At 65.6% G+C, this 23,060-nt stretch overlaps 1 protein-coding gene across 1 annotated transcript in view; it reads right to left on the bottom strand.

The window, feature by feature from the left end:
• Positions 1-22,513, bottom strand: part of SH3TC1 (SH3 domain and tetratricopeptide repeats 1) — a gene marked incomplete at its 5' end in the record, with an annotated part of 29,973 nt that extends 7,460 nt beyond the window's left edge. The window contains 13 exon segments of the mRNA XM_081103134.1: positions 661-2,325; positions 4,612-4,653; positions 5,630-5,763; positions 8,322-8,517; positions 9,331-9,407; positions 10,138-10,348; positions 10,900-11,046; positions 12,085-12,190; positions 13,208-13,335; positions 14,789-14,863; positions 18,520-18,738; positions 22,307-22,375; positions 22,378-22,513. Of these exon segments, the coding sequence (XP_080959260.1) occupies positions 661-2,325; positions 4,612-4,653; positions 5,630-5,763; positions 8,322-8,517; positions 9,331-9,407; positions 10,138-10,348; positions 10,900-11,046; positions 12,085-12,190; positions 13,208-13,335; positions 14,789-14,863; positions 18,520-18,738; positions 22,307-22,375; positions 22,378-22,513 (3,205 nt within the window).
• Between the last annotated feature and the right edge of the window lie 547 nt (positions 22,514-23,060).

Here is a 23,060-nt window from a genome sequence, read left to right as displayed (position 1 = left end):
TATAAGCCGCGCCTGCTGCCAGCTCTCCCCGCCGCCCACCTAATGCCTGCCTAAACCCTCCTGACCCTCGGGTTCCAGACCACACAGACTCCCCTGGCCCCCACGTCGGGGCCAGGAGCTGCCCCCGCCACCCCGAGGACCACTTTGTGAGCTGGTCACTGCTTCCCACATGACCCACTCAGGTCGCGTTTGCAGGTGGAGCCGGCACAGAGCCGGTGTACCCGCACAGCGAGGGGCTGTTAATACAGCCAGCGGCTCCTCCGCCAGGGAACCGCCCGCCATCCGGGAGGCGTCTGGCGGGCAGGGCTGGCGGAAGCCTAGAGGAAGCCACCGGCCAAATCATCCATGCTCAAGGCCCCGGGCTCCTCTGTGCCCAGCCCCTCCTGCCCGGCCTGGGCTATGCCCACGACGGTGGGAATGCTCGGGCTATGGGCAGACACGCCCCAGGCAGACAGAGACGAGCGGGGGCCCTGCCCGTCCGGCCCGGTGTGGGAGCGGCCTCGGCGCCGGCAAACAGCTCGTGGTTTCCATTACTCAGCGTTGTCGGCGGCGGAAAAACCACCGCCCGCCTGTGACCCTCACACCCCAGGTGCTCCGGCCGGAGATGGAAATAGAGCACGCTCTTTCCAGGAAGTGAGCGCGGGGCTGGGCGGCACTTACTATCCAGGTTGCCCGTCTCCGCGGCGACCAGGAAGGCCCACTCGTAGTAGCACTTGCCCTGCTGGGCGAGGGCCCGGCGTGTGTACAGGTGGCCCAGCTGCAGGAGCACGTGGGTGAAGTCCCGGCTGCACTCCCCGCTGGGCAGCCCTGAGAAGAGCCTCACGGCCTCCAGGAGGTAGTGCTGGGCCAGCCCGCGGGCCCCCGCCTGCAGGCATAGCGCCCCGAAGTTGGCCAGGGCCACCGCCTGGTTGCGCCGCTGGCCCAGGCGCCGGGCGATGCCCAGGGCGCGGAAGTAGCCCTCGGCCGCCAGCCGCGTCCTGCCCGTCCTCTTCAGGGCGAGGGCCATCATGTTGGCGACCACGCCCTCCTGGTCCACGCCGGCCACGGCCGCGTCCAGGACCGCCTGCAGGATGCCCAGGGCCACCAGGCTCTGCCCGTGCAGCACGTGCAGCCAGGCCAGGGCCACCAGGTCGTCCACGACCCGGCGGCCACCCGTCTCGGCGTCCGCTTCCAGCGCCCGCGTCAGGAAGGCGATGGCCCGGCCGTGCTGCCGGTGGAGGCTGTGCAGCTGGGCCAGGCTGGCGTAGAGGGGCCCGCGCCACGCGGGGGCCGGGCCGGGGGCCGGGGCGGCCAGCGCCTGCCGGAGGTAGTGCGCGATCTGCGAGGGGAGGCGCGGGGGCTGCGGCGTGTTCCGCAGGACCAGGTCCACGCTCCGCAGCGAGCTGGCCAGCGAGCCCCGCGCCCGCAGCGAGGCCACGCGGACGCAGCTGAGCGCCAGGTGCGGCAGGCACTTCCGGCTGTAGATGTTGGCCAGGAGCAGGTAGCCGTCGGCGGGCCACGCGGCATCCGGCCGCCCCAGGGTCCTCTGCAACAGCAGCAGCCTCTCCAGGAAGGGCAGGGCCGCCTCGGGCTGCTTGAGGTGCACCTGGTGCCGGGCCAGCAGGAAGCAGGCGCGGGCCTCGGCCTGCGGGCTGCGGGCGCCCACGGCCCTGCGCAGGGCGAGCCGCAGGAGCTCTGCCTCGGCCTCGGTGCTGCAGACGTGGCCCGGCGTCCCCAGGAGCAGGGCGCAGGCTTTGGGCACCACCTGCCCGCACTTGTCCCTGTTGCTCTGCCTCAGGTGGACGGTGGCCAGGTTGGCATACAGGGCCACCACCAGGAAGAGGTCCCCGAAGTGGCCGCCCAGGGCCCCCAGGGCCTCCTCGAAGTACACGCGCGCCTGGGACAGCTTGAGCCTCCGCACGCACAGCCGCCCCAGCAGGAAGCAGAGCCTGGCCAGGGCCATGGGGAGGTCCGCCTTCTTGGCCACCCCCCGGGCCTGGGCCAGGCACCCGGCCAGCTCCTCCTCGTTGGCGAAGCCACAGAACATGGTGCCGAGCCCTGGCAGGGAGGCGTCGTACAGGCCACGGAAGGCGGGCTCGTACCCAGGAGCGTCCAGGAACCGCAACAGGGAGCCCAGGGCCTCCGGGTCGGCCCAGTCGTCCTCCGCATCCAGGCAGAAGGAGGGCTCCTCGGTGTCCGGTGAGCTCGCTCCACTGGACGCTGATTGGAGACCCCAGGACACTGGCTCCTCAGGGCAGCTGTGGTGGGACTTACATTGTTCTAGAACCTTCTTCACCTTCTGCAGGGTCTCATGTGGCTCTGGGTGCAGGCCAGGCAGAGGCATTTCTGCAAGTTACCAAAACACCAGATGGATTAGAGTCTGGGGCAGCATGGGGCAGGGATGTCCCTTCCCAGGCGCAGCGTCCCTGTGGTGGCATTTGGCAGATACTGCTTCCCCAGGAAATGCCCAGCTCCCAGCGCACAGTGGGAGCTCAGCGCACAGTGGGAGCTCAGCGCACAGTGGGAGCACAGTCGTATGGTTACAGGGAGAACACAGGCCAGTCCGGCCTTTTCTTATTCTTCCCTGTTTGAAAACAGTGCAGGAGACTAGTGTCCTCGCTCTGTGACCACACAGAGACCCCTTTCCCTTCAAAGCCACTCAGTGGACACCCATTCAGTGCTGCAACTGCCCATGTGTCTCCAGTCAGGTGCAGCAATCCTGTGACATCATCTAGAGCCAATCAGAGGAAGGGATTAGCCTGAGCTCTAAAGCCAGCCACGAAACTGAGAGAGCCAGCCACGGAACCGAGCCAGCCACGGGACTGAGAGAGCCAGCCATGGAAATGAGCCAGCCATGGAACTGAGAGAGCCAGCCACGGAACTGAGAGAACTAGCCACGGAACCGAGCCAGCCATGGAACTGAGAGAACCAGCCATGGAACCGAGCCAGCCACGGGACTTTGAGAACCGGCCCTGGGGGGAAGGCCCCTTTCTCTCCTGGGACAACTTCCAACCTGAAAGAGTGGGAGCGGCCCCACCCCAGGCCCCACTTTGCCCTAAAGGGTTTGAGAAGCAGAGGCCACGGTCTCTAGAGGGTTAAGGAGAGAAAGGGGGGGGCTGGAGAACATGGGGACCGGGGACTGTTGGCTGTGGAAAGAGCCAGGCCCGAAAGCTAGTCCAGGCGCGGAGCAAACACGCCCGTTTCCTGTTGGGAAAACACGGTTGGGAAAGGCTGGGAGGAGAGAAGCAGCAAAGACGCCTCTGTCTCGATCCGCGTGTGAAGGGCCCTGGGCTGGCGGGGCCTGTTGGCCGCGCGGTCGGGCGTCAATGCAGGGCGTGTGGCTCGCTGGCCGGCGTCCCACTCGGCTAGACATTCGATTTGCTAAGAAAACACCCGGGTTGGCGAGGCCACAGGGCCCTCCCGGCCTGTGCTCCCGGGGCTCGCAGGGTGTGAACCCCCTCCTCCGGGCAGGGTGTCCGCAGCGTCTTCCTGTCCTCACCCCCCGAGGCTCAGAGGGCGCCCTGGGACCGACCCGGGGGAGGGGCTTTCTCACCGACACCCCAAAGCGGCCCCCCGTGTTTGTGCTCCGATGGGGCCTGCTCTCGGGACCCTCAAAGGGGCCTTGGCATTACGTCTGGGCCTCGCCCGTGCGGACCCCCTGCTGGGAGGAGGTGGAGGTGGCGGGAGGGGGGCTTCTCCCTGGACCGGCCCCTCCGGGAGGGAGCAGGCCCCCGAGGGACTTACTTCTGAACATAAGGCTCCAAAGTCAGCGCCCGCTTCACCCTTAAGCAGAGCCCGTGGGACCGTCAGCTGCTGTGGGTGGTGCAAAGGGACCCAGGGCCGGGCATGTAGGGGGCCCACCTTAGCTGGGGACAGTGTGGGGGGCCGGGCATGGAGGGGACCCACCTTAGCTGGGGACAGTGTGGGGGGCCGGGCATGGAGGGGACCCACCTTAGCTGGGGACAGTGTGGGGGGCTGTACATGGAGGGAACCCACCTTAGCTGGGGACAGTGTGGGGGGCCGGGCATGGAAGGGACCCACCTTAGCTGGGGACAGTGTGGGGGGCTGTACATGGAGGGAACCCACCTTAGCTGGGGACAGTGTGGGGGGCCGGGCATGGAGGGGACACCACCTTAGCTGGGGACAGTGTGGGGGGCGGGCATGGAGGGAACCCACCTTAGCTGGGGACAGTGTGGGGGGCCGGGCATGGAGGGAACCCACCTTAGCTGGGGACAGTGTGGGGGGCCGGGCATGGAGGGGACCCACCTTAGCTGGGGACAGTGTGGGGGGCCGGGCATGGAGGGGACCCACCTTAGCTGGGGACAGTGGGGGGGGCAGGCATGGAGGGGACCCACCTTAGCAGGGGACAGCGCGGGGGCCGGGCATGGGCTCGGGCATGGTGGGGGCAGGGCAGAAGGCTGGCATGTCTGCTGGGATCCGTTGCCACAGTGGAGGAAGCTCCACCGGCACCTCCTCCAGCCTCCAGGGCAGGACCCCCTCCCTTAACGCTCCCCAAGGAGGAGTGAGGGCCGTGCCCAGCACCCACAGGCGCCCAGCTCCGCAGCCTCTGCCCGCGTCAGCCCCGAGGCCCAGCCGTGACCGGAGGAGCCCGTGCCGCAGGGAGGAACCCACCTTGCTCTTCTGACGGCTCAGCCTCAGTTTCTCCGAGTCTGTCTGAAAGGGGAGGAGAGAAGGGTCAGCCTCCGGCCAGTGCCCTCTGACCCCGGGCCGTGTTCTGTCGAGGTGGTGACCCCCGGATGGTGACACTCCCAACTCCAGCGCCGGCGAGGGGCAGTGGGGCTCAGGCCCACCGTTGAGGGGCCGAGAAGCCACGCCTCCCAGGGCCTGCCCCCACCGCACCCCTGCAGGGCTGCCTCCCACGACGTGCTGTGGCTTCCGCCCTCGAGGCTGCGGCCTCTCCCAGGGAACAGGGCGCTCCCCTCACCCCAGGGGCAGCGCACCCCCAAGCCTCAGTGTCCCCCTCTGTGAAGTGGGTACACTAGCAGCTCGCTGGCTGCCACAGAAACCACACGAGAACGAGCTGAACAGAGACCTGCCCAGTGACAGCCCCTGGGAGACCGCGCGGTGGCCGGCAGGGATAGCTGACCCGGACGCCTCCCCCGAACCAGGGCCCCAGTGTGGGGTCCTGGGAAAGAGGAGAGACCGCTCGCCAGGCTGGCGGAGGCCTTGCTGCGCCCAGGCCGGTGTGAGCGCCGCTCAGAGAGGAGCAGGCCTGCGTGGGCGGGGTTCTCACCGGCTGCTGGTGGGAAAGGTCTTGCCACACATGTTCGCAGCAGGCAGATGTGTGTGTGTGCATGTCTTCATGTGGGCGTGTATGCATATGCGTGTGCAGGCATGTGTGTGAACATGTGCATGTATATCTGTGCATCCATACAGGCGTGCACCCACGCGTGTCTATCTCCATCCAGGGGGATGAAGCCATGGGCGACGTTCGTGACCAGTGCAGTGACTGGCCAGTCCTGGCCGCGTCCCGTCCGTTTCCTTCTGTCGCTGGGGACACGCCTCCGTCCTCTCCCTCTACACGGCCTCAGGAAAAGCCCACGTGCGGGGGGAGGTGACCCGGGAGCGGGTCTGGGAGGCGGCGGCCTGGGCCCAGCCCCGGGCCCCTGGTCGGGCTGCACCCACCTACCCAAGCTGTACGCCGTGCAGATGTCCGCGCCCGACGTCCTGCTCAGCAGCCGCCGGGCGTCCTCCTCGGAGAAGCGGCCCTCCCTGCTGAAGAAGGCCCGCTCGTCCTCATCGAGGAAAAGCACGCTGTCCAGCCTGGAGGGACAGAGGCCTCCCTTCACACCGCGCTCCCATGGCGCCGCCCAGAAAGACCCACTGCGCTCCCTCGACGACAGTCCCTGCACACCTACTGGGTGCCCCGCAGTGAAGGCCCCAGGTAACGAACAAAACCAAACATCCTGCCTCCCAGGGAGCCTCGTCTGGCCAGCAGCAGGCGCTCGGAGCCCGGGCTGGGACAGACGCAGCGGATCACAGCAGCCTGGGGAGACGGGCTCTTGGGCCGCCTGCAAAGCCCAACCCCAAAATGTCCCCCCGCCACCCTCACCCAAGGCCGGCGTGATGGTGCAGGCGGAATGGATCCCTCCACACACTCAGCTCCTCACACAAGCCCCACGGTGCTCCCAGGCACCCCGCACAAACCCGCACAAACACGCGTGTGCTCCATGAGGTCGGGGGGCGGGGGGAGGGAAGACAGGCCACTGTTGCTTATAGGACTACGTTACCCGCAGAATATGGAACTTTGAAATGCACTTTGAAACTCAGGGGATGCTGTTCTGAGAAGGTAAAGGGAACCTTAGAGCAGCTTGTGGGACATTGGACAAAATAAAGGCCAAAATGTCCGTGTCATTGAAGACAAGAAGGGCCGGGTAACTGCAGGCGAAGGGGACACGATGCCGACGACGAAGGAGACAGGGCAGCTGGTAACACGTGGTCTGGAATGTTCTCTGGCTAGAGCGGGCGTATGGGAAACTGGCGCATCCGAGTGGGGTGTGTGAGCACGGGGTGTGTGAGGACGTGTGGGGGCTCATCCTGGCCTTGACAGCCAGACAGGGGTTATGCAAGCGGATGTCTGGTTTTCAAAACACTGAATGGTTTCGGAGTGAAGAACATCATGTTCTCGACTCCTCTCAGAGGGCCTAGGGAAACCGGGAAGTGGAGAGAAAAGAGGAGAAAGTGCGTCGTCCCGAGGGCATGCGGGCCATCTGGGGGGAGGGTGCCGGGACCTCATGCTGTCACGTGACCTTTCCCCGGGTCTGCAGTTACGTCAGAATGTCAGGAGGGAAAGAATAGCACAGCTGTTCGCTGAACAAGGGGTAAAGCCCAGGCTCTGCAGCAGGACAGACTTCAGTAAGTTTGTCGAGTGAATGAGGGACGTCCTAGGACAGTGATGGCGAACTTGTGACACGCGTGTCAGAGGTGACACGCGAACTCATTTTTTTGGTTGATTTTTCTTTGTTAAATGGCATTTAAATATATAAAATAAATATCAAAAATGTAAGTCTTTGTGTTACTATGGCTGCAAATATCAAAAAATGTCTATCTGTGACACGGCACCAGAGTTAAGTTAGGGTTTTTCAAAATGCTGACACGCTGAGCTCAAAGGTTCGCCATCACTGGCCTAGGGTCTCCTCTAAGCAGGACCGGGGCCGGGCCCTGATGCACCTCTGGGTTAAGATACAAGAACAGCCCGGCCGGCAGGGCTCAGTGGTTGAGCGTCCACCTATGAACCAACAGGTCACGGTTCACTTCCCGGTCGGGGCACATGCCCAGGTTGTGGGCTCAATCCCCAATGTAGGGAGTGCAGGAGGCAGCTGATCCATGATGCTCTCTCATCATTGATGTTTCTCTCTCTCTTTTTTCCTCTCTGAAATCAATCTAATATACATATATATATAAATTTTAAAAAGATAAGAAACAAACAAAAATAAATAAATAAAATAAATGAATAAATAAAAAGAGAGAGGGGCATGGGGGCCCAGGATGACAGTCCCCAGGGTGAGCCATTGGGGATGGGACTTGGGGCCAGTGAGGGCCAGGATTGGGTGCGGAGCAAGCCAACCTCACAGCTGGACTCAGGCGGGGGGGGGGGGGGGGGGGGGGGGGCGGGGCAGGTGGTGAATGGTGGCCTGTGAAATCGGGGCCACTAGGCCTGGGTCGTGGTGAAGGTGGGATGCTCAGGGGGCTCTCAGCCCAGTGACCGGTCCTTATAAGAGACAGAGGCGAGGAGGCCATGTGAGACAGAGGAGACTGGGGTGACGGCCACAGGGACCCCGAGAGCCTCGGGAAGCGGAGGAGGCAGGAAGGACCCGCCCCACAGCCTGCGGAGGGAGCAGCCCGGGGGCACCTGGCTTGGGACTCTGGCCTCAGGGGGGAGAAGTGAAGTCGGTGGCTCTAAGTCCCAGCAGGAGGCGCTGTGTTACCGCAGCCCGTGCCCACTCGAGGGACGATACAAGAACAGCCCGGCTGGCAGGGCTCAGTGGTTGAGCGTCCGCCTTCGGACAGGAAGGGACACTGGACCTGGGGACAGGGGATGGCTCCAGCCCCGGACATGGCTGGGAGCAGACTGGGGGCGTGGTCCAGGACGAGCCCAGCTCTGTCACCTGTGAAGCAGGTGGCAGCCAGGTAGGCAGCAGCGGGTTCCCAGGGCGAGGGGCGGAACCAGGAAGGGCGGGGCCAGGAAGGGGCGGGGCCAGGAAGGGCGGGGCTAGGGAGGGGCGGGGCTAGGAAGCGGGGTGGGGGTGGTGTTCCCCTAGGGCGAGGGGCGGGGCTAGGAAGGGGCGTGGCTAGGAAGGGGCGGGGCCGCAGCCACTCACTCAGACGCGTGGCCCTGCACACTGACGAGACTCGTCCGCACAAAGCCGACCTGGCGGGAGGCCACGTGCCGGCCCAGGAACCAGGGCAGGCCGGGCACCTGCGCGCCCAGGATCTCGATGAGGTCGCCGCTGTGGAAGGCCAGCTCTTCAGGCCCCGCGCCCTGGCAGCCCGCCACGGCTGAGGCCAGGCCCACGGCTGCGGAGGGAGGGCACCGGTCAGTGCTGGGTGGGGGCCGGGGGGAGGGGGGCAGACGGCAGCCGCAGCCAGGCGCCCCCAGTCCTGCCGTGGGACATGTGGCGCCGGCCCGGCGTGTGGTGCGGCCCAGCCGCCTGCCCTTCCGCACGTGAGGGCTGGGCATCTATGGGGTCCTCGGAGCGGGCGCTGTGTCCTCACGCTGACGGTGGGAAACGGAAGCCTGGAGACTGGGGCAAACTTGGCCTGGGTGTCGGCTCCAAGGCCAGGGCCCCTCCCTCCATTCCTCGCCAGCGAGGCCGGCCAGGGCCCACTCAGGATGCATGCGGCTGTAAACATGGGTCCTTCTCATCCCCCTCCCACGGTGCCTCATGTCCACGTCACAGGGACTCAGGCCCCCCCACCACACACTAGCCAGCTTGGGGCAGAGCAAAGCGCTGGCCGGAGCTCAGGGTCCCAGCAGCGCTGGCTTTTCGGAAGAAGAGCTGGCCTCACTCCTCATTAGCGTTAATAGCGGCTCCAGCCTCAGCCCAAGCCCTGCCCAGCCCGCTCCAGCCCGCCTGTGCCAGGGCTCAGGTGTTTAACCCAGAGTGACCAGCCTGGCCTGGCTGTGCTGCAGGGGGGGGGGGGGGTTGCACCAGCCCACTGGCCTCGAGGCTCAATTATCACCTTGTGAACTGGAGAGAATTCTATGTCTTCTGGCTTGGGGCGCCTTCATGTGGGTTAGAAGCTTCCAGAGGCTGGTGCCTCCCCTCTCCTCCCCCCACCATCCCCCCGGCCGCTTCCCCAGGGAGAAGAGCCAGTGGAGACATTTACCCATCAGCTGGACGTCTGGCGTCACGGGTCCACCCACAGAGTCCTCGAAGGGGTCCCAGGCGACCCTGAGAGCCCACCTGGAGTGGGAGAGGGAGGTCTTTGCTGTGGGTCTTCAGCTTTGGGGCGAGGGTGAAACTGTGCGGGGACTGGTGAGTTAGCAGCCCCCGGGACTCAGGCAGGTCCCACCATACACAGACACACACACACACACACACACACACACACACACACCCCTGCCCCGGGCTGCAGCCTTCAGGCCGGGGCATGGCCCTGCCCAGGCCCCGTGCTGCCTCCCAGCCCAGGGGCCTCCTGCCCGTCCTCAGGCTCCCGTCCCGGGGCCGCCCTTTATTTCCCAGGAGAGAAGCCGAGCCACGGCCTGTTCCTCCAGGGACAGTGGACGCCGGGAGATGAACTTGCTCTCTTTTCCGTGGCTGCCAGGCGGCTCCCAGCCAAGCTTCTGCCCCGTGGTCAGCACGTGGGCAGCTCGGTCTCAGGCTGCGCCTGCCTGGGTGGCACTGGCACAGGTTCCCGAGCGCCCAGCTGCGGGCACACGCCCTGCGGCTCCCTGAGGAGCTTTCCAGAACGAGCCAGACGAGGAAGCGAGACTCCGTCAGCACTGGGAGCATCTCACCCCGGGCGGCCCTGGGAGAGCTCAGTGACCTGTCATCTGAGGCAGGTGGGCTGGGAGCAGCGGAGGGAGTGTGGGGTCTGGGAGGCTCACACGGGCCCCCCAACGGACAGCCCAGGGCCTGGGCCTCTGTGGGGGGCCTGCCAGCGGGAAGCAGAGGAACGAAGGCCGGTACCTACTGATGAAACGGAGTCAGAGGCTCTGCAGCGGACACGGCCGCCTCCTCCTCGGAGCACGCGCTGAGCCTGCCGGCCGGAGAGCCCACTGCCGGGGCCGCCTCTCCCTGGGGAGCCCCTGAAGCCGGCCTGAGGGGCTGGGGGCCCCTGCCTGCACCCTGGGGACCGGCGGTCACTCTCACGTAGCCGTCAGGACACAGGACAAAGAAAGGCCCTTCGAAGCGACAGAGGGTGGTCACTCAGGGCGGCCAGACTCAGAGGCAGCCATAGCCCTGCAGCGGGACCCGCTCCACCCGTCAGGACACAGGTGCGGGCGGCACCCCCACCCTGTCTCTGCACCCACAGCTGCCCAGACACCAGACCCCAAGGGCCAGACTGGGAGGCTGGACCTGGGCTGGGGTCCTGCCTCTGCTGGCCTTCCCCTAGAGCCTGGCTCCCCCTCAGACTCTTGGGGCCTCAGTTTCCCCTTCTGTGCTGTGAAGGGCCAGACGGGCGACTTGGCCCACCCCAGCCGCCCAGCTTCCTCCCCATGGCCAGGTGGGTAGCAGTGTCAGGCTGTGTGGCCGAATCAGGGGCACGAGCTGGGGCGGCGCTTGCAAACCCCCTTATTTCTTGGGGAGCTGACTGTGATAAAGCACCTCCCTGTTGGTGTTCCCCACCCAAGCCCCTCGGTCCCCATGGCACCAGCCCCCCAGAATCCCCCAGCTGTCGAGACCCCGAGTCCCCAGCACAGCGTGGGCCAGCGCCACTGCCCGCGCTGCTCACCTTCCTGCACCAGGAGGCTCTCGTGCGTCAGCCTCAGCGCCTCCTCGTCCACGCGGACCTGGATGGCCGCCTCCTCGTGCTCCTCGGGCGAGCGCAGCCAGAAGGCCTGGCCCACCAGCAGGTCTTCCAGGCAGTGGTGCGTGAAGCCTGCGGCGGGCGGCCAGGTCACAGCGCGCTCGGGGGTGGCCGAGCCCGGCACCCACCAGGCTCAGGGAGACACCTGCCCGGCCGCTCCCGCCCAGGTGGCCCCCGTCTCACTGTCTGAGCTGCAGGGGCCAGTCGTGACCCCGGACAACTGATCTGACCGCCCTGGGCCTCGGGAAGGTTAGAGGAGGACAGTTACTTCCTCTAGGACAGTGGTTCTCAACCTTCCCGATGCCGCGGCCCTTTAATACAGTTCCTCACGTTGTGGTGACCCCCAACCATAGAATTATTTTCGTTGCTACTTCATAACGGTAATGTTGCTACTGTTATGAATCGTCATGGAAATATCTGATATGCAGGATGGATTTTCATTGTTACAAATTGAATATAATTAAAGCATAGTGATTAATCACAAAAGCAATATGTAATTATATATGTGTTTTCTGATGGTCTTAGGCGACCCCTGTGAAAGGGTCATTCGACCCCCAAAGGGGTCGCGACCCACAGGTTGAGAACCGCTGCTCTAGGGCCCCCGCCTCCTTGTCTCAGAGATGGGACAGAGTGTTCTCACGGGGGCGGTGGGAAGAGAGGGGGGCAGGGACGCCTTGCTTGGGGCAGCAGGGAATTGTCGCTGGTTCTTATTTCCAAACCACCTGGGCTCTCAGGCTGCGGGGAGGGGTGTGGGGCGTGTTTCCTCAGGGGACCCTGCAAATGCCCCCCCAAAGGACGAGGAATATTCTGGAAAGCAAGCACCATGGCTGAGGGTGAATGACAGTTTCCTGGATTATGCTCAGTGGGTCGGGCCAGTCAGAGACCTGGGAGGTCCCGCGCTGGAAGGAGGTGGGGACTTGGCCCAGCCATGAGGCTGCACAGCCCTGAGCATCTGGAGCCCCCCGCACGCGCCCCCCCTCGCCCCCCACCTGAGCACAGGAGAGCTGCCCCAGAGGCCGCGGCCACTAACCTACTCTAGAGCCCGATGGTACACACCGGCCTGGTCTGGACCAGTGCCTGGCAGGGGAGTCCCGCCCAGCTCGGCCTTACCGAGGGCGTGGTAGGTGGAAAACTTCCAGATCTCTTCGAAGGTCTTGAAGGTCACCACCAGCCGGTCCTGGTCGCTGTGGATGGACAGCAGCCGGGCCGACAGCTCCTGACCGGGAGAAGCAGGGATCAGAAACGTCCCCGCAGCGCTGAGGCATCTGACCATAGGAGGGACGGTCACGAGAGGGGAACCTTTTGTAGACGTGACCCTGGCCCGGCGCCAACACACAGACGTGACTCCTCAACAGCCCAGGGGCGCCCCTCACGCTCTCAAGCCCGCTGTGGCTCCCCAGCACCTGGGGCACGTCTGCTCCTTCCAGAGCTCCTGGGCCCTCCACGGTCTGCGCACCCCGCCCCCCACTCCCGGTTTGCCAGGGACCGGCCAGCATATGCCTGTCCCCTGCTGGCAGCGTGAAGGGGCACTGGAGCAGCACAGCCAGGACCCCTCACAGCCCAGGAATGTGTGTGTCGTTGGGGGCGGGGCGCGGGGTGCTGTCATCCGCTTGCCTGGCCTTCTGTACGTGGCACAGCAGGGGTTCAGCCCAGAGCCAGCAGCTCACCCTGCAGTGACCGCCCGGGGCCCCGAGGGCAGCCCCGCTGCTGAGTGCGTACAGGGTGCCCATGGAGCTGTGGGGGGCCTCACACCGGCTCCCTCAGGCCAGGCTGGCGGCATGGTCAGAGGGTGGCCACCTGTCCCTAACCCAGCCCCTCCTCCTCCAGCCTCCTGTCCGACTGTCCTTCCCGCAGATCAGAGGATAAGATCAGCTCCCAGGCCCTTTACTCCCATCAAGGGGCCTTCCCAGCCCAGCGGGTGGAGGGCGCTGGGGGAAGGAGTGGGGGACCCTGGGAACTCGGTGGCCCCTGCGTGGCTGCGCCTGCAGGAGTGACGGTTGGTCCCTGGGGACACACATCCAGGAGAGCGGGCGGGGACGAGTCGCAGGCCGCCCTGAGGGGAGGTGGAAGGCGGCCTCCCGCCCATGGCCTTGGCCCCTAGGAGGCCTGGACTCACAGACCCTGGTCCTGCTGCCCCCCGCCCCATCTCCTTCATACCGTCTACCTGGTCCCCTTGTGGGGAGGGGCCTACACCTGCGCTCCCCCAGGTCCCAGGCTCCAGGGAGTCACTCACCCCGAGCGTGCGGGCCACCTCCCGGCTGTCGTTCTCCAGCAGGCGGAGCCGGGCCCGCAGGGCCTGCTGCAGCCCGGGGTCCGGCTGCCCACTCTGCCTCCGCACGGCCTGCAGCTGCAGCGTCAGGTCTGCAGGGACAGGTCAAGGTCAGGCCGTCTGCCCCCCCCGCCCTCCCGCAGAGCCCCAGCCACAGGCGGGTCCCAGGTTCAATGCCCACCTCAGGCGCCGCCTGTGGACACCCTGTACCGATGCCGGCCCCCGAGACCCAGTTTCCTTCGTGGAGGGCGAGCTGCTCCACCCAGAGTGATGGGGCGGCTCCCCCTCCAGCCCCAGCGCAGGCCTCCCAGGAGCTTTCGGCAGGTGGTCCTGAGTCACCGAGACCTCCAGCCCGACCTCCCCACCGCCAGCCCCAGACAGGACCTCTGACCCCCAGCAGACACCCCACTGACCCCTAGCCCCACCCCAACCCAGCTCCTGCCCTTCTTCCCACCCCAGCCCTGCCCAGGCCACACCCACCTCCCTCCATCACAGGCCTGGGGGTCCACTGGAGCCCCTGAGTCCCCCCCCCCCCCCCCGCGTGCCAGCCTGGCTCCCTAAGATGCAGATCTCAGCTCAGATGCCCCCACCCACCCATCCCGGCCCTCAAGGATGCCTCCAGAGCCCAGGAGTCCCCAGAGCCCCAGGGGCTGCTGGGGGCGGGGGTTAGGGAGGGGAGGAGAGAGAGAAGGTAGGGAGAGAGATTCCCACGCCCTTTGAACAGCCTTGCACCCCCTTAGAACTTCCCAGCAAAGGGCCCCAGAGCAAACACCCCCTCCCGTGGGCGGGGCCGGGGCAGAGACTGGGCAGCTCTGGGGTCTGGCCAGCCCCCAGCAGGCAGCGGGCAGCACCTCACAGCTGTCCTGAGCTACCCCTGCTGCCCCGTCAGAGGGCGGGCTGCTTTCTCAAACCCTGGTCCTGACCACCGAGACCCCGGGTCGCTCGGACCTCTGAGAGGAGGGGGGACGGCAAAGGTGAGGTGCCAGCAGCACTGGGGTCTCCGTGTCCTGCACAGCTGGGGGTCAGGGTGGGGTCTCCAGGGTAAGGGGCAGATTCTTACCACACCCCCACCCTGGTGCTACCTCCCAGGTGATACCCACGTCCACGCCCTACAGAAATCCGCCCCCATTCTCAGAGCCCCGTTCCTGGAAACCAGCCCTGGGACACCTCCCCGAGGCCCTCCCTCCCTCCCTCTGCCCCACAGCGCACGGCCTCTTCCGTCCGCTTCTTACCATGCCCCACCCATCACCCTGCCGTGCCCCTTCCCTTGCAGGCACCTTAGGGCCAAGTCCCCCTGCGCAGAAGCAGAGCCCAAGGGAGCCCTTTGCAAATGCAGCTGAACCCAGACCCTGGCCCCTGGGGATGCGGGGTCCTGGGCCCCGCCCCAGACAGATGGATTAAGAACCCGGGCGCGGGACCTGGGCATCTGCATTTAACAAGCTCCTCCCCCACCCCATGGTGGGGGGGGGGCAGGGGTCCCACACTCCCACCCGCCGTCTGTCTGGACAAACCCCGCGGTGTGGTGCCGCTCCCGAGGACGTCTACCTGTGGGGTACGCTCCCCGCTGGCCGGGAGGGGTCCCAGAGTCCCGCTGAGAGACGCCCGGGGTGGGAGCAGCATCTGGAACACAGCAGGTCTGTGACTCAGGTGAAAGCAGGCCACTCACCTGCCCAGGCCCCACCCCCAGAAGCTTCTGGAGCAAACAGAGGAACACCCACACCCCTGCCTTCCCACAGGGTCACGCGGCCAATGAGGACGGAGGCCTGAGTGTCCCTGGCGCTTTAAAAAACCAGCCAGACCAGCAGCGGGCTCAGGGGCTGAGTGTCGACCTATGAACCAGGAGGTCACGGTTCGAGTCCCGGTCAGGGCACAGGCCCGGGCTGTGGGCTCAATCCCCAGTGTGGGGCGTGAAGGAGGCAGCCGATCAGTGATTCTCTCTCACCACTGATGCTTCTATCTCCCCCTTTCCCTTCCTCTCTGAGATCAATAAAAATATATATTTAATAATAATAAACAAGAAACCAGCCCAGCTCCACGGCCTCGGGAAACAAGGTGCGCTATCCTGCTGTTCTGGGGGGGCCCGGGCGCTGGCTGAGGGTGCACTGGCTGAGGGACTGGCTGAAACCCAGGTGTGGGCAGAGCGGCTCCTCTGAGGCTCCCGGGGAGAATCTGATTCCGGCCTTTCCAGCACCCAGAGGCGCCTGCATCCCTTGGCTCCTGGCCCCTCCTCCATCGTCAAAGGCTTTGATTTCTCCCTGACTCCGCCCTCGGGATAATCTCCCATCTCAGGATCCTTAACTTGGTCCCACCGGCGCTCTGTTGCCACAGGGGTGAGGTGGGCGTGCCGGGGTCTGGGAGAAATCAAAGTCCCCAAGGCAGACTTCATTGGGGGCCACTATTCTGTGACCACACAGGGAGGTGACAACCTGGAAGGAACTGAGGGTCTGGAGCAGACAGAGCCATGTCCTGATCCGGCTGCACCAGTCAATTGCTGGGTGAGACATGCCTGTGAGGCTGTGGGGTGTGGCTCACAGCCTGGCGAGGACTAGTGAGGTACCCCAAGATTCAGGGTCAGAGGGGGACTCACGCTGGGACCAGAGCAGAGGGTGGCTCAGTCCTCCCCTATCGTCCCTCCCGTGGCCCCTCCCGAGGCCAGCTCCCAGTGTGCACCTTGGCTGGAGTCCTGATCTCTGCCCAGCTCAGTTTGCTCATCTGTAAAATGGGCTGAGGGACTGGGGCCTTAGGATCGAGGCCGATGTGATTGGGAAGAGCCTGTGATTCCCGCAGCCGGTGTGAACGTCAGGGCTGCTGGTCCCAGCGCCTGCAGGATGTTCCCCTAAGAGCTGTGGTCACAGCACTGCCCACTTGGCCTTGGACTGGACAACACGATGGTGTTCATTTCTGCTCTCTTCCTATCAGCGTCTTCAAGCCTCCAGTATACCAGCCCCTACGGTGTACCAGCCCCACGCTGTGCGGCTGCCTGGGTGGTCAGAGTCCACAGCCAGGCCTTGCTTGCTCTGTGGTCCAGGGCCTGCCTGAGAGCCGCGCAGGCAGCACAGACTCAGAAAACCTGTCAAATCCAAAAGAGCACACAGCTTCCAGGTCCTGGCGTGAAGCACCATCCTCCAATTCGGAAGCCCGGGCTCCTTGAGACATGGCCGGTTCCGGGACCGGGCCAGGAAGTGCCCGTCTGTGGTCCCCCCAAGCAGGATGTGCTCACAGGATGATGGAGACATGAGAAGACCCCGTGCTCAGGGGATGATGGAGACGTGAGAAGACCCCGTGCTCACAGGATGATGGAGACGTGAGAAGACCCCGTGCTCACGGGATGATGGAGACGTGAGAAGACCCCGTGCTCACAGGATGATGGAGACGTGAGAAGACCCCGTGCTCACGGGATGATGGAGACGTGAGAAGACCCCGTGCTCACGGGATGATGGAGACATGAGAAGACCCCCGTGCTCACGGGATGATGGAGACGTGAGAAGACCCCGTGCTCATGGGATGTTGGAGACGTGAGAAGACCCCGTGCTCACGGGATGATGGAGACGTGAGAAGACCTTGTGCTCACGGGATGGTGGAGACGTGAGAAGACCCCATGCTCACAGGATGATGGAGACATGAGAAGACCTGTGCTCACGGGATGATGGAGACATGAGAAGACCCCGTGCTCACGGAATGATGGAGACATGAGAAGACCCCGTGCTCACGGGATGATGGAGGCATGAGAAGACCCCGTGCTCACGGGATGGTGGAGACATGAGAAGACCCCGTGCTCACGGGATGGTGGAGACGTGAGAAGACCCCATGCTCACGGGATGGTGGAGACGTGAGAAGACCCGTGCTCACGGGATGATGGAGTTGTGAGAAGACCCCGTGCTCACGGGATGATGGAGACGTGAGAAGACCCCGTGCTCATGGGATGATGGAGACATGAGAAGACCCCGTGCTCACGGGATGATGGAGACGTGAGAAGACCCCGTGCTCACGGGATGATGGAGACGTGAGAAGACCCCATGCTCACGGGATGATGGAGACATGAGAATACCCCATGCTCAGGGGATGATGGAGACATGAGAAGACCCCGTGCTCACAGGATGATGGAGATATGAGAAGAGCAAAGCTGGGCAATGTGAATAAAGAAATAAATGATGGCAACTGACACAGTCCGGAGAGCATAGTGCAGACCTATGAGCCCCCAGTAAAATGAATGAATGGACCGTGGGGAGAGGGGACAGGCGTCCTTAGCATAGAAAGTCAATGAGAAACGTAGAGGAATAAAGCGTGAGATGGCCCCCACTGAGGAGCCGTCACAATAATTCTCATTTCCGCCGAACACCAGGCCGCGTGACAAAATGCCGCCGCGGCGCGAGTTTCAAGAGGAGCGAGGCATGGACTTCATCTCAAGTATCTTCCCCGGTGGCACAGTGACGACAGAGCAGGAGTGATGCCTGGGCGGTGGGGAGTCTGTGCCATACCCTGAGCCCAGGCATCAAAACGACTGTCCCCGTACGGAGCCAGGCCGTCACACGCCTCCAGCCGCGCTGCCATGGGACACGGCGCTTCCGGGGCATCGGCCGCAGGGACCCGGCATCGCGGGGGCGGCCACTGCTGCGCCCACACTGAGGGGCGAGCTCTGGAGTGACCGGCGAGTTCTTGGACCAGCGACCAGCGACGCAGCACCACGCACGGTCCGGCCAGGCTTTCCCAGCTGCCAGGACGCAGGGTCTGAGCGAGGCCTGAGGCTCATCACATGGACCCCGCTGCCTGGGCCTGTAGGGCACGTCCGGGTTGAGCCAAAGGAATTGGGGCTCAAAGGAGCCCGTATGGACAGAGAGAGGCCACTGGCCCCTCCCTCTCTGCCTCAGCGTGTCTCCGGGGCCCAGGGGTAGCCCTGGCCTGAGTGCTCCTGGGTTCATGCCCTGCGGACACAGCAGGACTGAGGGGGCACAGGTTTGTAAAAGGCCCGTTAGCAAGTGCAGGGCCGCTGCTCTACAATCCCCCAGCCCCTCCCCTCTCCCTGTCGGTGTGGGTGCCACTGATGCGCCTGAACAACACACTGGCCTGCACGTGACTCAACAGACACCCCCGAGCCCAGCCAGTGTGGCTCAGTGGGTGAGCGTCGACCTAGGAACCAGGAGATCACGGTTGTGCCGGTCAGGGCACATGCCCGGGTTGCAGGCTGGATCCCCAGTGTTGGGTGTGCAGGAGGCAGCTGGTCCATGATTCTCTCTCATCGCTGATGTTTCTCTCTCGCCCTCGCACACCGCACTCACCGTCTCTGCCCGCAGCCTGGGCCTCCTCGGGTCCTGGTTCCGCCCAGCTGACAGAGCTCCCAGCCTTTCTCTGGACCTTGTTGCCACCGCCGCCGCCCGAGGGCCCAGAGGGCCCGGCCACTGTCTCCGTCGGGGCAGGCTCCTCTGCGGCCGCCTCCGCTGGGTCCTTCATGGCTGACGTGGCCTCAGTGGCCAGGGCTGGACATGACGGGCTGGCCACTGTGGAGAGAGGAGGGGAGGTGGTCAGCGACGACCCCTCCAGGGAGACGGGCCGCCGGGACCAGCACGGATGTTGCCGCCAGAGTTGGGGTTCGAAGGAGAGGACCCCCTCCATGCCTGGGGGCCCTGCTCAGCCCTCTCCGGTCACTGGCAGTCACTTCCTCTCCGACCAGCACAAGCCCCGGGCCAGGCTGTGCGTGGTGGCCTGACCATGCCCCCCTGGCCACGGGTGGACGTCCTGCAGGCAGGGGTCTCCTTGGCCCCGAGGACACAGCTCAGGGCTGCCCGTCGCCTGCTCAGCACGTGGCCGCGAACGCCTGGAGGTGTGTGAGCGGGGCCACGGGGACAGAGGGCACTGTCCTTGTGGCTCACATGGGCCCGCGCTCGGGGTGAGCCCACCACACCTCCGGCCGCAGGGCTGAAGCGGGGACCCTGCGACAGCCATTCCCGTGTCACACGGACCTCGGAGCTGGGGCTCCCACGCGGCCCTGGCGCTGCCGTTACAACCCCGAGCCCAAACCAGCTCTGTGGGCTGGTCTCTCCCACGGGAAGAGGCCCGGACAGCAGGGTCCCCGGATCGAGTCCTGTTGTCGGGAAACGGGCCGGGTCCCGGCAGCCGTGGGCAGAAAGGAAGCAGGGCCGTGGCCGTGGCCGAGAGGCTTTGTCTCCCACCCGGGGCTCCCTTAGCCCCAGAGCCAGTCCTCCCCCCACCTCCCCGTCGGAGATGAGAGCCCTCACCGCAGGCACACCACGGCCTGGGCTTGGGGTTGGTCACCAACCTAGGGCACAGGCGACCACGTCCCCCTCGGGTGGGCAGAGCGGCACGGGCGACAGGGACAGCACAGCGGGCGGCTGAGGGATGCAGCCTGGGCCGGACCCTGGACCAGCCCAGCCCCTCTGCCCTCGGCACTGGGACAGGGGAGCTGGGGGCCCCAGCCGGGGTCCATCTGCTCCTGAGGCGTCTCACAGAGCGGGGTCCTGTGTGGGGGGCCTAGTCCTGCCGCCTCCCCACCAGGTCCCTGTCCTCCCCCCGCCACCTTCTTCAGGAGCCACGTCCGATGCCCCCGAGACAGAGCAGGGCCTGCACTTGGGCACCGGCACAATGGACCAGGTCTGGGGCCTGTGCCTGTCATCCTTGTGGTCTTCCCGGGCCCGTCCGTGTGTCCACCACAGGCCTGCCCTGCATCCAGGGATGGGGCTGGGGACAGGCCGGGGCCCGGACAGGGACAGGGGCTAGGGACAGGGCCGGGGCCGGGACAGGGACAGGGGCTAGGGACAGGGCCTGGGGCTGGGGACAGGGCCGGGGCCCGGACAGGGACGGGGTCTGGGGACAGGGCTGGGGCCAGGACAGGGACAGGGGCTAGGGACAGGGCCGGGGCTGGGACAGGGCCTGGGGCTGGGGACAGGGCCGGGGCCCGGACAGGGCCTGGGGCTGGGGACAGGGCCGGGGCGGGACAGGGAAGGCTCTATACAGGGACCCTCCCACCTGCTCGGTGAAGGGCCTGGCCGATGGGTGGGGCTGCAGTGACAGCTGTGAGCAGAGTTCCCAGTGACAGTCCAGTGTGAGGAAGTGGGAGCCATCTCCACGGAAGTGCTCCCCCTCCCCCCTCCCCTCCCCCTTCCTGAAATGGCCTCCCTCGGCCTGAGGCGCCTGGCCGGCTGCAGAAGCAGCTGCCGGACTCCTGGGGCAGCTGGCCGTCACCCCTGGGCCGCCCCCTGGAGGGTGTCCCTCCTCCGGCCTCGATCCTCGGAGCTCAGCTTATGGTGGGGACAGCCCAGGAGGCCTGCGGCCGGGCCCAGCCGACCCGGTGGGGCGGGTTCGGCACCAGACGCAGAGCCTGGGGCCGGCGGGCTGGGCGGCGCTCTGTGCCTCAGTTCACTCACCCGAGAATGAGAACGAAAACATCGCCTCGCAAGGAGGCTGGAGGGTAGGGGAACGGTGCTCTGGGTTACAGGTGGCGATTAATAAACGGGGTGCAGCGGGGGGAGACGGCACAACCCAGCCCTGAAGGGTTGGGGGGGTCTGGCTGGAGCTGACGCTGGGCTCGTGCTGGACAAATACTCGGGGGCCCGGCAGCCTCGCCCCTCCACCAGGAGCACCTCTCCGGGGGTGTACTGGGATGGACGACGTCCCCCAAATCCGTGTCCCCCGGGACCTCAGCAGATGCCCTTGTCTAGACACAGGGTCTTTGGGGTGAAGCTAAGGCTCGGCCACATTGGGGCGGGCTGGCCTCAACGCAGGGACTGATGTCACAGGACAGGAGGGACACGCAGACACAGGGAGGCCACGTGACCACAGGGGACGGCTGCAGCAGGGCCCCCGGCCCAGGGCCACCTGAGCCCCCAGCGGCTGGAGCTGGCAGGAAGCGCCTTTCAGGAGCTGCTGACACTCTGATTCGGGCCCTGGCCTCCCGCCAGTGACAGTCCGTCTCTGTTGTGAGCCCGCGTGTGGGACTGGGTCACGCCTGCCCCGGGATGCTCACCCCCACCCCCCAAACCCTGTGCCTCGCCTTGTGCGTGGGAAAGCGGGGTCACCCTCGCCTTGCGAGCAGAGTCAAGGGACTCGTCACACCGGACACGGGCACGACCCCGACACGGGATGCGTCACCCTTACCCACAGTGGTGTGTGTGATGATCACAACAGCCACAACCGTCCAACCCTCAGGGCAGCGGGACGGGTGTCCTGCGCCCATTTCACAGATGGTCGGCCTGAGGCTCAGCGAGGCTTGAAAGGTGAGATTTGAATCCAGGTGGGTCTGAGTCCAGCCCTCCAACACCTGTTTGAACTTGAACGCACCCACCTCGATCCCACCTGCCTCCAACCTGCGGTTCAGCTCAGCTCCTCGGACAGGGTGCTGGGAGGCACCCCGCTCACAGCCGACCCATGTGCGGGCACCCCGGGCCCAGCGCCAGCCGCACCACTAACTCCCGACCTTGCTCTACCAGCCGTCACTTCTACGAGCCTCGCCAAGGGGGCGGGGGTCCCTGGAGGCCGGCACAGGGTCTCAGAGGCGTCCATGGACCAAGTGCCCCGGGCAGGACTGGGTGCCGGAGGCCTGGCCTGTGCCCTTCCCTCCAGCTCTGTGGGTGGTGCCCCTCGTCAAGGAACGCGTCCTATTTTACTGCTGGAAAGGAGGCCCAGGGGGTGTCCTCGGAGTGGCCGGTCACGGCGGCAGTGCCACCCTGGGCCGGGCACTTCTGTGGCCAACCTGGCGGGAGGCCCCACTTGAGACCTGTAGTCCTGGCCCCCTCACCACCGGCTCCGGATGCACCCGCTGAGCCCTCGAGGGGGCGAGGTCAGCAGAGGCCACGGAGCCCGGAGCTTTAGGTGCTTTATCAAACCTGCCGTCGTCACGGCGCCATCACGGCTGGTCACCCGGCAGCACTCCTGACAGCCCCACAGCCCTCGGGCCCCCCAGACTCCTGTCTGCTCCCCCCACCCCTAAATCTCAGCAAAGTCTCCCAGAAAGTGAAGGACGGGCTATTCTTAGATCCACCGGTGGGCGCCGCCTACCCGGCCCGTCCACGCCCGTCACCTCTGCGTCCCTGTCGCCCAGCACCCACTTACCTGCGCCCGCTCCCCAGGCAGCCCCGGGACGCAGACACCAGGTCGCTGCTCGGCTCCTCCCCGGCTGGCCGGCCGAGGCAGTCTCCCAGCGGCAGCCGGCCACCCTCCGCCCTCCCTCCGCGGCCACCGCCCCCTGCTTCCTGCCCCACTTCCTCCCTGCGCCTGGGCCTGGCGAGAGGCTGGCCTCGGAGACAGCCAGTTGATCATTAGCTCCTTCCTGGGCCGGCTCCAGGCCTCCGCCTGACCGCGGCCCAGCCCCCAGGTGCCGGGGGAGGCCCTGGACGCCGCTCCCGCCGCGCCCCCGGGATTGGGGAAGTCCGCCAGCTGCCAGGCCTCCCTGCCAGCCCCGGCCCTGCTCTGTTCCTCTTCCACTTCTGCACACCCACATGCACACACACACAAGACACATGTGCACACGCAGGCCCCCTGCTCGCACGTGCAAGGACACAGGTCCCCGCAGGGACAGATGGGGTCAGCCACCGCTCTCCCTCCCTCCTCTCTGGCTGGGCCTGGCCCCACCTGGCCTGAGAAAGGGACTACGGCCTGACTGCTAGGGAGATGGGGCTGGTCTCCTGTTGGCTCCAACAGGAGGTGGGAACTGACCCGGGTCCCCCGCCGCCCCGCCCTCCTGTCTACCCTCACAGCCCTGGGACTCAAGAATGAGTGGGTGACCTTCACGCGTGGCCTGGCGACACCGGGAAGCATTGCTAAGCTAAGTGGTAACGCGCCTGTTTTACGGACAGGAAAACAGGCT

Source organism: Myotis nattereri (genome assembly GCF_964212035.1).
Source record: "Myotis nattereri genome assembly, chromosome: 1".
Classification (NCBI taxonomy): Eukaryota; Metazoa; Chordata; class Mammalia; order Chiroptera; family Vespertilionidae; genus Myotis; species Myotis nattereri.
Note: the sequence above shows the minus strand (reverse complement) of the source record. Positions and strands in the feature narration are given on the sequence as shown.